The sequence below is a fragment of the Carassius auratus genome, unplaced genomic scaffold (genome assembly GCF_003368295.1).
Source record: "Carassius auratus strain Wakin unplaced genomic scaffold, ASM336829v1 scaf_tig00001819, whole genome shotgun sequence".
NCBI classification, from domain to species: Eukaryota; Metazoa; Chordata; class Actinopteri; order Cypriniformes; family Cyprinidae; genus Carassius; species Carassius auratus.
In genome coordinates this window covers 97,265-110,000 of record NW_020523402.1, presented here as the reverse complement: position 1 = coordinate 110,000, position 12,736 = coordinate 97,265, and the positions used below count along the sequence as shown (strand labels likewise).

Below are 12,736 nucleotides of genomic sequence, written 5' to 3'. Positions count from 1 at the left end.
GCTTCTCTGTGATGCAAAGAAGTATTTAAAACAGTCAATTAAGAACACACCAGTTATATTTTCAAGAGGGGAAAACATGCTTTTTCCATTATCGACCGCTCTCTACTTCATATCGCTTCCTTTGATTTACTCTGATGTGCCTTTCCTGACATTCTCCTCACTGTGAATGCGATGGCAATTGAGATGGATGGAATGTGTAAAGGCATCCTGTTTTTCGAGCGGGACAAAGATGGCTGTTGGCGGCGCAGCAGACATTGAGCTCAAGGGAGAGATGGACGCTGCCATTGTTTCAAACATGAACATAAACATCGTAAACACGTCACATTTAGTACTTGTGTGTTCAAAATGATTGTATCTTTGGTAAAATGAAGCTCTTAAAGTAATATTTCACACACAAAAAGAAAATTCTGTAATCATTCACTCACCCTAGCTGCAGTTAAGCGACATGAAATTATAATTAAAGTGGCCCATAGTTTGTGCTGTGCGAAAATACTTTTGATGCCATTTGACCATTTAGTCCTTTTGATCATGTGATTAACAGAACGAAATTAAACTTGTTATTCGCTGATCATTTGTCCATTCAGTAATAGGGCTTGGGCGCCGAGTTGCATTCTGGGGCGTGGCGGCCCTGTTGCTAGCCTCGCGAATGTAAACATACAGCAAGTTGAACGAGAAGAGATGAGTAGAGAGAAAGAAAAAAAGATTAAAATCGTGAACAAATAGTTCCCAACAAATAGTGGAGTACCGACGGAGACTTGCTGCAGCACTTTTGCATTACAGATATCTTCGGCTACCTTGTTTGTTTTGTGAGCGCCTACACTTCAGAATATTTCCGAAGCTACAAGTCATTGAAGTCTCATGTACAGTTCACAAATGGATGGGTATTTTCCTGTAAAATATCCTGACAGCTCTTCAGTCGGACCTGTCAAGTCTCTGTGTTGTTGTCCTGTTGCTACTCCTTGCCCTTCCAGCGAAACAGCTGTTTTCAAATCGCTTAACGTTAGTTAATGCAGCAGTTTTGTAGTTCAAATTTTTTATGTCAGCAGAGGGATAGCAACAAAAAGATGAATGTTGAAATTTCCCGTATTTCAGATGAGTAACCCAAGAAATTTCCCTTATTTTCAATGTTGACTTAAGCTATATAAATTAATATTCAGATGTTATGGTCTCCGTAGTCGCGCCTCCAAGCAGAAAAGCTGTGTAAAGTTAATCCATTCTCATTTTATTTTCCCCATGGCGATTATATGTTGCGCTATTACACCCCACAATACAGCAACGGTTTACCATGGTTGAAATAGATTTTTAATTAATCAAATTAAGACACACGGATGAGAGGGAGTATGTCTAAACACTGCGCAGTAGCCCGAGTAGCAGTAAAGGAGGCTACCACCGTGGCGGCCACGCCAAGTAATGACCTCACGACGCCCAAGCCCTATTCGAGAACTAAATCAGTCCGGTTTATGAATGAATCATTCAGGCTGGTTTTGGGAACGAATCAAAGGATTCATTGAAAATATTCGACTCAAACGAATCGTTTGCGAGTTGGATCAGCTTACAGTACAGTGAATAAGAACTTTTAGTCTGTTTGTCACATACAATACATTAAAGTGCACAAGACATAATATATATTGTAATTTGGTGATTGACTAGGTCAGTCAAAATTATTTTGAAAAGAGTAGCCAGGAGAAACATCATGAAGGTAAGTAAATGATAAGAGATTTATTGTTATTATTATTTTTGGGTTCCTGTTGTTTTTTTTTTATTCATTTATTTATTTTATTGTATTTTATTAGTTTATGTATTTATATTTTTTGTTGCAAAATCCCAGAATCCATCACATTCTTAGTTTTTACCTGTATTGTTAAATATTTGATAATTGGGTCCAGATTTACACTGAATAACAACTTTGGAATATAGTGTACAAGTCACAATATTTGGTGCTTGACTGTCCCATTCTTTCTTATTGTGAAAAGACTGGCCAATGACTAAATGATGAAATGTTCCTTACTCTCAAAATCTCTCAAGTTCTTTTACCTGTGTTGCGCAGTATTTGATAATTAAAAGCAGTTTTAGAAGGCTTTTCATTTCAGTACAGTGATGTAATGTTGACGTATATGTTTTTCCTCAGTACGGTGCTCATTGAAATTGCAGTTATCTCACCACCGGTTAATGCGGTTCATTCATGTGGCTGCATTTCTCACACTTACTAAACACGTTTAAATGAGCAGACATGGTGAGAAACCTTGAGGCAATAAAGGTTATGAATTTTCTTAAGGAATGTTGGGATTGGTATGAAACACATACAGTAAACATGCAATGTATGACATATTAAATAACAGAACAATGAAGTAATGCCCATGTTTTTAGTCTCAGTTTAAATGTGCAATAGTCTTAGACTAAAAAGATGAACACGTCAAATAATTAGGATAAGGATAAGGTCTTGGAGTTTGGAAACTAGCCTTATGTGCACTGTTGGCCTATATAACCAGTCATGACAGGAAGATGGAAACCATCAAGACTGTTGTTGTTCTGGCATTGTTTTTTTTTTCCCATGCGGCTGCAAGCTTCCTGCTCAATTCACCTGCTCTACAAGACTCTTATCTTTCACATCACAACAACATGTCAATGTGTTCAAACTAATTACTTTTCAGCCATGTACACACCCTTCAAAAGTCTTCATGCCAAGGTGCTTTGTCAACCAAGGAATAGGCACTGATCCAGGGCAATTATACAAACCTATGTATGCAAGAGATTATGCCAAGGATGTTTTAACATGAAGTGTTATTGAGGTCTATTGCTTTATTTTGAACATAATCTGGCAATTTTCAGTTTCTGTCGGTGACAGACAAGACTACAGCAGGGTGACATTTAAATGTACTTGAGAAGGACACAAAATTAGGGTCAGCAATAATACATAATTTAAGATGAATTTATTAGGATTCTTTGTTAATAACAAATCAAATTCAGAGTATGTGAAAATAAATATGGAATACAAATTGAATCATAATAATATCAATTTTATAACAAAACCATATTGTTTATATACAATACAGGAATCTTTCTCTACAAAATTCTTAACGATTAAACAAATATATATGTATATATATTAGTATAACAGCCAAAAGTAATCTTAAAGTGCATACTTATTCTGTACACTACACTTTTAGCACTCTAAGATGTTTCAGTGCTAATAAATAGGAAAGTTCTCCAGCTACAGATTGCAACAACACAACTGTCTGCATCACTTGAATACTTAATGCTGTAAAGCTGGATTGATATGAAAAACAAGAGCAAAGTCCATACAAAGTGGTCATCCTTATGCTATATTCACTGAAACATTCCATAACTATTGTATTACTATCATTACTATCTAAGCCAACTTTAAAGGTCAGGTAATACTTGGTTTAAAGTACAGAGACTTGCTACTGCCAGTACATCCATAAAAATGCTGCTGTGAGCATATAAGAAATACTGCTGCTGCACATATAAGACATATGAAATAACCCTCACATATAATACACATGAAATCACCCCCCAGCAGATCTATACAGGTGGAGCTGGGGAAGGTGGAGGGTTTCTGAAATGTGCTGCAATTGCTACAGCAAGCTCATTGGCTGCTAATATTAAAATAACCATAACATCAGCTGCACCATGAGGATAATGTTGTCATTATGTCAGATTGTGTTAGAACATATAGGACTGTTTTGTTAAACAGAAAAATAAAACTAAAAGATGAAGGTCTGCTTCAGTGGTGCCAATAAATAGAAGTATTGCAGTTTCTTCCTATTTGTGCTCTTCCAACCAACTTTTCATTAGCACTTGTCTATTTTACTTCAAACTGTTCAAACGTGGTGTTTTTGACTAGTTATGATGCTGTCAGGTATCTCTAGCATAGCCACTTAGCTAATGTCCTGTTTGCACTACAGGCCTGTTGCTAACACCTAAACCTCATCTGTGCTTTCCCAATGTACAGGTCTGATTTGTCCATAACTCACAAGTATCTCCTTTACATTGCACACGACTTCATCTCTGCCATTCTGTCTTAAACCTGCAACAGAGGCTCAGTTTCCACAGGACTGTCCTTGAGGAATACCACTTCCAGATCGCAGCCTATGCATGTTCTGCTGCCCCTGGTTTCACAAGGGTCAACTTTTGTTCAAGTGCTCACACTTCCATCTCTCCCATGTAAGGACTTCATCTGTAGCCAGGTTGACTGGCCTTGGATGCCTTTCCCATTGCTTTGGCTCTAGCCCTAACCAGCTTCCTGAAAAGTTAGATGGATTTGTAGTAAGTAATGGTACTGACGCATTTGAAGAATAAGGTGTGTAAACATGAATTTCATGGTTTGTGTAATTTGGCCTTACCTGAGGAAGGTTATGACATTTGACTGAGCTCCAAGGGAGGAAGACTTCCCTAAAACCAGAACTCCTGGACTGGCATTTTCGGAGTTAATTAGGGCAGTCACATGATCTGATTTGGGTTGTTCCTGTTTTTCAGGCACAGGTTCAGATGGGTGCACCAGCGTGATGGCATGGTTTTCAGAGCTTAGAGAAATATGTGCATTAGTTAAATTAGTCCCAATAACTCTGCATTGTCTTAGATGACTGCTATAATGGCTAATCAAATATTTAAAAAGTCAATAAGTGTAGGGGAAGCACCCTCAAAAAAAATGATATGTCACTCATATGTCACTTTAATTTCATAATGAAGGATTTGGTGATGCTCCACCACTACTCATTACAGGTACAGCTAAGCTACCCTTTAGGAAAGTAGTAGTTGCACTACACTACAAACAAATCATTGCTAACTATATCATGTTTGGTTGCGCTACAATGCTACTTTTTGGAAGAAAAAAAAAACTAACTTTTTAAATGTAAAAAAAAAAAAAAAAAAAAGGTTATTTTGAAAAGCTGAAAATGCTATTAAAAATACATTAACATTAGCAGCATTGTACTGGAAGCTAGTTAATGCCCTTTCACACCAATGAACAATATAGATGGAATCAATTTCAGTGAGCCCTTTTCCAGCTGATGAATGATTAAAAACACTGACACTAAACCAGCTATCCAGGCTGCAGAGACCAGCTGAGACCAGTTAAAAGCAGGTTTTAGCTGTTTTTCTCAGCAATTAATAGGAAAGCAGTTCAGTTTTTGTGGAAAAATCTAATATATCATCTATCTGGTTCTCATAACAACAAATTACAACAACACAACTGCATCGTTTATGCATACATAACAGTGATTAAAAGCTGATAATAGATAAGACTGCCTTAATGACTTAGCAGCCTGTCATAATGACAAATGTTCTTTTCTTTTTTCTTGTGGGATCAAATAGCGGTTATAGCCTGAAAGCTATTAGCTAAACTCTGACTCATTAGATGAAACTCTCTCCATCTTAGTGATTCAAATTCAAAAACACTCTCCTTTCATATCGTCTGGATTCTCCAACTGTGTTTGTCTGGTATCACCTCACGCCCTCATGCTATCTCTACACACCCCAATCGTGCACACCCTTACATTAAATGAGCCTTCTAAAGAAGAATACCAATGACTGCCACTTCCCACAAATTTGCATATAGCTGTCACTTGATAGGCATCATGTGAGATGAGAGATGAGGCTCACCTGTAGTGACAGAATACATTGCATGTCCGATCTGCAGGATTGGCACAAAAGCAGCGGCCTGTAGACCTGCGCCGGCGAGTTAGCGGACTGCCCAATCCATACACAGTAGTCTTACTGTGGAGGAGAGGAGACACCCAGAAAGCATGCAGTCAATGATTAATTCATCAGAAAAGGCATCACAGGAATTAACCACAATGGGACTTTGTACTTCTTAACTTTAAGAATGAGAATTACAACCGGTGTCAAAAGTATTCTAGATAAACAGCAATAAAATGCACAATAACTCAAATCAATCTTTTGGAATTCTAAAAACACTATAAATGAAGTCACAAATGTGCAATGATTTACTTAAATGGAAACAGATTTACTGAATATGTCCTTAATGTTTCCTTTCACCCTCCATTGGCTGAACCTTCACTTTGTGGTTAACCCAGGTTAGCCCATGCATGGGTGAACACTCACCCTGGTGTGTTCACCCAGATGATGTCCAGATGGCAGAAATAGTGGCATTCCGAATCCAGCTGGTTGTTGCAGGAGCAGCGTTTGCTCCTGACCCTATGGGTTGCAGATGGGTCACTTGGGTCAGTCTGGGGCACTAGAGGCAACCCCCAGCCTGCAGACAAGAGATATATTGCGGTCCATAAAACTCATCTGTAATCATTTTGGGTCAAAAAGCTCAGAAAGAGACTGAGACTGAGTCTCAGAGAAATGATGAGCCTCATAAACCACATGTTATTATTATACTTTTACGATTTTCACCTTTTACGATTTATCACCTCATTCTAGTCCCACTTCTCTCCACTATCTTATGTAATGACGAACAAGGTCTCAGATGATCTTAATGAGTAGCGGGCAGCTGTAGTTTATAGCTTTATTACACACATCTGTGCTGAGTTATCAATTTTAGCTTTAATTGTCGACACTGAGGCGACAGATTAGAACAAAATGAAAATGAAAGTCCCTGACTGTGTCTACATATTGTTAGACAGATGTTTAAAATGTATTTTTAAAAAAACTGTACACATTTTTATGAAACTAAGTTTAAAGTGAATTTAAATTAATCAAAATAAAATGACAAATGGTTTATCTCAAGCTTGAGAATGAAGGCAGAGTTAACATATTTAAAATCTCAAGTTTACAGGTTTAAAATCAAGTAAAACTAAAATCGTAATTCCAAAATAGTTATTATATATATATGTATATATATATATATATATATATATATATATATATATATATATATATATATATACACACTTATAAATTAAATATTGTTACATTAAGAAAATAATTAAAAAAAACACATGAAATAAAAATAAAAAAATCTAATGAACACACACACACACAAACACAACTATTTTACCTTCAAGAAGAATTGTGCACATGGTAGAAATGAAGATCAGAGTAGTTCTAGATTCCATGTTGCATGTATGTTTCGATAGAAAAAAGTGCAGATGTTCACCTAAGCAATCCCAATAGATCTCTCAGCCGCAGGTGCCTGTCTAATGTTGAACCGTCCTGTTTGGCCACACTTATAGCTCGTGATATGCACCACTCCCCACTAGGCTGACTGTTATGGGTGGTAGTTACACAACTCCAGCTTGTCTTCGTAACCTGTAACATTCCAAACATCTCTGCTGCCCCCTCGGCAAACAGGGCCACTGGATTGTTTGTGAGGAAGAGACCCAAGCTCACAAACAATTATGATCAAAACTAAAAATAACTTAATCTTTCTTGCCTGGAATTTAACAATGTGAATCTAAATCAGTTAAATGGGACTTGGGGTGAGAAGCTGTGTAGGGCCAGCAGGAAAAGAGGAGTCGCAAGAGGATATCAGCAGATTTGCTGCTTTGCATGATTTTTGTTGCATGGGCTTTGCAGGGAAAGACAATGTCCCGTGGAAAGAAGGAAGATTCTGGAGCGTAGCTCCTGTCTATGAGTTGTGGGAGGACAGTGGGCAAAGAAGCTTCCTGTGTCCTCTGGCCACTATTTGTTTCTGATAATACAAATTAGTCACAGATATGAAATCATAATTCAAAATTGATTTGATTATTTTGTGTTGATGCATAAAGGTCCAGCATAAAGCAGTTCATTTCCTTTTGATATTATTAAAGAGCTGTTGGGGTACTTTTGATCAAATATGTAACATTTACACATACAATAGTCTTGTATTAAATTGTATAATAAATCACTTACTCAATGTCACCACTTATGCTTAAAAAGAATAATTAAAAAGCAAGTCATTAAAAGCAAAAACTAATAAAAAATACAAAGATTTTAACAAAAAAATGTTTAAACTTAAATTAAATTGAAATGTGAAATATAAAAATACAATCCCTACATAAAAATGAGGATATAAATAAAACTTAATAAAACTCTATTAAACTATCACTATTAAAGGTACATTCCATTATAAGGGTGACCATAAATATGGAGTGCCTCTGCACTGCCAAAGAAATCAACCTTACAGGAACTGAAGAGGAGCAATGTTCATCAGTACATGAGCAACGTTGGGTTTCCATGAAAGTTTGCCAATTCCCCTGCAAAGATAAGAAACATGGGCACAGCCTCGCAGGTATCGCAGGTACAGCCCCCTAGTGTGGGATGTGCACAGTGTCCATTCACAGACATCCAGCACAAGAGTCAGCAGCAGCTTCTGTGGGGTGAACAGAATCATCTCACCTCATGCTTTGATTAGCATGTTTAATCAATTGCATCCTAAAACACAGATGAAAGTTTGCTAAAGTATTTCTCTCATTGCAGCTGAGAAAAGTCCCTCATGCTGATATGAATATTAATATGGAAATCTTATTGAATTACTAATCAGTGCTTGGCATAGAGATTGCATACATCATTCCACACTTAGATGGAAAGATGTTATGCACTGCAAATATTTGGAATTGTGAAGTAAAACTTTTTTCCCTATATATATATATATATATATATATATATATATATATATATATATATATATATATATATATATATATATATATATATATATATATATATCTTGTGAGCAAAAGATGTGCTTAAGCAGACATTTGGCAGAGAGTTTCTTCTCAGAGCTGCCAAATCCCATCTTCTGCAGATGGATGAAAGAACGTGTGACACTGTGGAGGAAGTCACTGCAGAATGATAGAACACATTCCACAGACAGAGGAAATGTGCTCATCCCTCCAAAATCCTATCATGTTCTTTCCGGTCTCTTCCTTCAGAGCATTGAGATCATAGAGCTGCTATTTCATATGATGACTGTTTTTTTTTATTGCTCATTAAGGCTGAATTTATTCTATCAGAAATACAGTAAAAACAATACTGTGAACTATTATTTTTAATTAAAAGAATGGTTTTCTATTTTAATATATCTTAAAATGTAATTTATTCCTTTGATTCCAGTCCAGCCATGACTCCAGTCTTCAGTGTCACATGATCCTTCAGAAAAAATAATAATGAATTATAATTATTATTCTAATATGCTCATTTGATGTTCAAGAAACCTTCCTCATTATTAGGCCTATCACAATTGTAAAAGGCTGGTCTGTTAAATAGTTCTACGGATAATGTGATTAGATCCACTGCGCTCAACTAATACAGTATCTAACCAGTGGTCTCAAACAGTGATACTTGAACAGTTCAAATGCTTTATCCTTGTTGTTTTCAAAGTACAAAGATAAACAGACACTTAAAGCATAGCAGGACATATAATGATTAATGATTAAATGTTGTGTTTCCCCGGAACTTCTTTTCATAAATGTGACCTTTAAATTTTGGAGTGCCATATTTTACATCTTATCTATTGATACAACTTCACATGAAACAAAATAAAAACATTTATTGATTGAAATAATAATAATAATTTTCTTACAATATTTTAATTATTTCAGTAAAAGTGAATAATCCTGCAAAAACTGTAGATTTTCTATATAGGGATTTTCTTTTAACTAAGTAGCTTTTTTGTTTTCTTTAAAAAATTATGGGGAAAAACTGAAGTGTGTAATATACACAAGTGCACAACCTTGAGTCTGTATCTTCCAGTGTTGTATAAAGACAATCCCAAATGCCAGACTGTTTCGAAAACGGAAACAGAAAATAAAATGCATTGTTGTGGAGTGTATCGCTAAATGAGACCGGTTAATATTTACACCAGACTGTATTCAAGAGAAAGTGATAAGGATAAGGCAAATAAAGATCTGGGCATGGCACTAACTGCGCCTAGCATGAACCACATTCAAATTTGAATCACTTGACCCATTTAACCTGTAGATTTCGATTTATTAATTATTGTATTACTTACATTTCTGGCTCATGGCATGAGAATGATAATTCCACAAAGCCGTCCTGGTGGGATCATATAACTGAATATAACTCAATATCATTGCATTTCATATTGAAGGTATCCAGACTGACAGAACATGGTCTGTTCTTATTCACACAGAGCCTAAGTGCACTTATTTAGTAGTATTAAAAGTAGTGATCTAATATAAGCATGAAATTTGCCATAAATGATTACATATCTCACATGAAGTTTTTTGTCCTACTGTGTGCTTATGCCGATAGCATTTCAAGATTCAGAGGAAATGAGTGTGTGGCTTCAAGGTCTGTGCAGCATTCTCCACGGCCAACACATCCATCACATGCAGCTGTTAAACTCTACATGGATAAAACAAAAACAATTACATTACAAGAAGAATGAACTAAAATAAAAAAAGAGACTGAAAAAGCCTTGGCCAAACTGCCTTTAGGAAGTGAACAGATGATCTGCCATGTCTCAGACTGTCCCTGTGGGAGTGGGAGCGCTAGAAAATGAGAATGAAAGGGGCATGAATGAACAGACTGCTCCATCTGCTGGTTGCAAAACACTGGACACCATCATAAGCAGGTTTAGTAATTCCTGGTGCACCTTTATTGGTTCAGAAATGCAAAATGTCTGTGACAAATTTGGAGAGCATTTGATCCATCCAGAACCTCGCCTATTGACCAACTTCACTGAAAGCCTGTCCAGTTTCTTCATTTCAAGTCTTGAGGTCATAACAAAAAAAAGAACTATTAACAAAAAATGTAAAGAATAATAAAAAATGACAATAGAAATCCCTTTGAAAAGCAAAGTAAACAAAACATAGGCATTTTCTTATTTTCAAATGGCAATAAATAAGGACCATAGACTTTCTATCTGTACAGAGACAATTGATCTAATCATTGAATCACTTATTATATAAAAAAAAAGACTTCAGTGCAATTTCCCTGCAAGGCTCTCTGCCGAAACCGGTTTCTTGTTTATTCAACAGCAATGCCTGTCTCATTTAACCTAATGTATAAAGAAAAAATAATAATCTATATTCATGAAAAGAATTCACAGCTTTTCTTCTTTGACACTTCAAGCAGTAACTCTGGACAGAAAAAGGCACACATCACTAGAATTTGTGCAATACTGGACAAGAGACGAAATATTGGAATTACTCTCGATTTAAGTTTATCTTGGTCGCTTAGAAATGTATTCATACCCATTCTTAATGTGTTACAAGTACATGTATATATTCAAATAGATATATTAGGATTGCAATGTCAATAAAGATAGGAGGGACAGACGTAATCAATTTAAGGAAATATTTTTTCCAAGAAAAAAAAAAAAGTGCATCATATTACAATCTTGAATATTGCAGAACAAACAATTACCAAATTACGAATAGTATTGAAAATTTTGGATATAAAAAAATTAGCGCATTACAAAACAAAACAATAGTAGTATAAGCAGTAGAAAGCAGTTCACAATTGTGCACAGAGGCTTTTAAGTGCTATCTGGATCACCTTCCTGGCTCTGAGGTGCACTGTCAGATCCTGAACATCCTTCTGAAAAAGAGCCACGTCCCCTGAGTGCCGGCGCTACAGGCTTTTCAGTCTCACGCAGCTGTCTGTTTCACCTGAAGAACTCGCTCCTTCCTGTGAGATTCTCTCAGCTCCTGCATCGCTGTCTGTCACTGCTTTCCTAAAGGTTTCGGGACTGAAGGTGCGAGTCTTTGTGGCAGAGCTCGAGTCCCCATATTGCTTTCCGACCTTTGCAGTCTTTTGCTCCCCTACACTTTGTTGTAAAGGGGGGAGTTTGGATAACATTAAACTTGTACTGGGACAAGACCGATCAGACCGGCTGGCTCCCTCATCTTGGCTTTTTGTCCTTTTGTCTGCCAGAGTTCTTTGTGGACTGGTTTCCGGAAGCGAGATCCATGGATAATCCCTCCTGGTGAGGGAAAAAGGGGAGTCCTCTTTGGGAGAGGTGGGCGAAGGGGTGGAGGATGACTGTCGTTCCAGTTTGGGGCGTGATCGGGGTCTGAGCTGCACCATTTGGATGCCCCCAATGGGAATCATGTGATATGGCATGCGGGCTTGATCTTGGGAGTGTAAAGGAAGGTGGCTAAACATGCGGTCTGCGGTCCATGGCGTCACAGGAGCGGGAGGGAAAGACTCACTTGGAGAGAAGCGTAGGGATGGGGAAAGCAGGCAGGGATCCCGGGGTATACGCTCCTGTAGAGTTGGAGTGGCAGGCTTGTCCTGTAGAGGGAGATGTGACATTGCAATCAAACTTTTTTTTTTTTTACTCTGAAATGGCTTCTAATTTTAGTCAACGAAAATAATTTAGCCGACATTATAACTGACAAAAATTTGCAAAATGTTAACATTGTAAAAAGGGTCATTGTGAAAATCTGACACATTAGTAAACTAGTGTAAAAGAGTAATACAATGTTTCCTTGTTGAAATAATTTTCCATGTTTTAACATGTTGAATGCATTTGCAACATAACTCACATTTTGACTGGGATACATTGGATTCATGGATTATTCTCCTTTAAAAACACTTTTTGTGCATTGTAAATATCTTTCAGTGTTTTTGTTAATAATTTTTCCTCAACAGTATATATTCTTAATTGAACTTTTTTAATTTTTAAATTTTTATTTTTAAGTTTAAATACATAAATATTTTTCTAATTATCAAATTTTTTTTTCTCACAAAATCCAGAAAAATCTGTCAAACACATTGCTTGCTGACAGTGGCATTTTGAAGCTAAATAAAATACAAAATAAAAATCCAGCATAAGTGCAATATTATCTTAAGCATGCCT

General features: G+C 36.5%; 2 protein-coding genes across 3 annotated transcripts in view; both read right to left on the bottom strand.

The window, feature by feature from the left end:
• Positions 1 to 3,021: 3,021 nt before the first annotated feature.
• Positions 3,022 to 8,484, bottom strand: LOC113069608 (endothelin-2-like). The gene is made up of 5 exons (XM_026242784.1): positions 6,986 to 8,484; positions 6,085 to 6,235; positions 5,623 to 5,736; positions 4,365 to 4,544; positions 3,022 to 4,264 (listed from the first exon to the last, which is right to left on the bottom strand). The coding sequence occupies exons 1-5, from the start codon at positions 7,041 to 7,043 to the stop codon at positions 4,195 to 4,197; spliced, it is 573 nt and encodes a 190-aa protein (XP_026098569.1). The 5' UTR covers positions 7,044 to 8,484; the 3' UTR covers positions 3,022 to 4,194.
• Positions 8,485 to 10,955: 2,471 nt separating this feature from the next.
• LOC113069612 (transcription factor HIVEP3-like) overlaps positions 10,956 to 12,736 on the bottom strand; it is a 58,215-nt gene continuing 56,434 nt past the window's right edge. For both annotated transcript variants that reach the window (XM_026242786.1, XM_026242787.1), the window contains exon 7: positions 10,956 to 12,168. In XM_026242786.1, the coding sequence (XP_026098571.1) occupies positions 11,506 to 12,168 (663 nt within the window). In that variant the 3' untranslated portion in view covers positions 10,956 to 11,505. The remainder of the gene's footprint in view (positions 12,169 to 12,736) is intronic.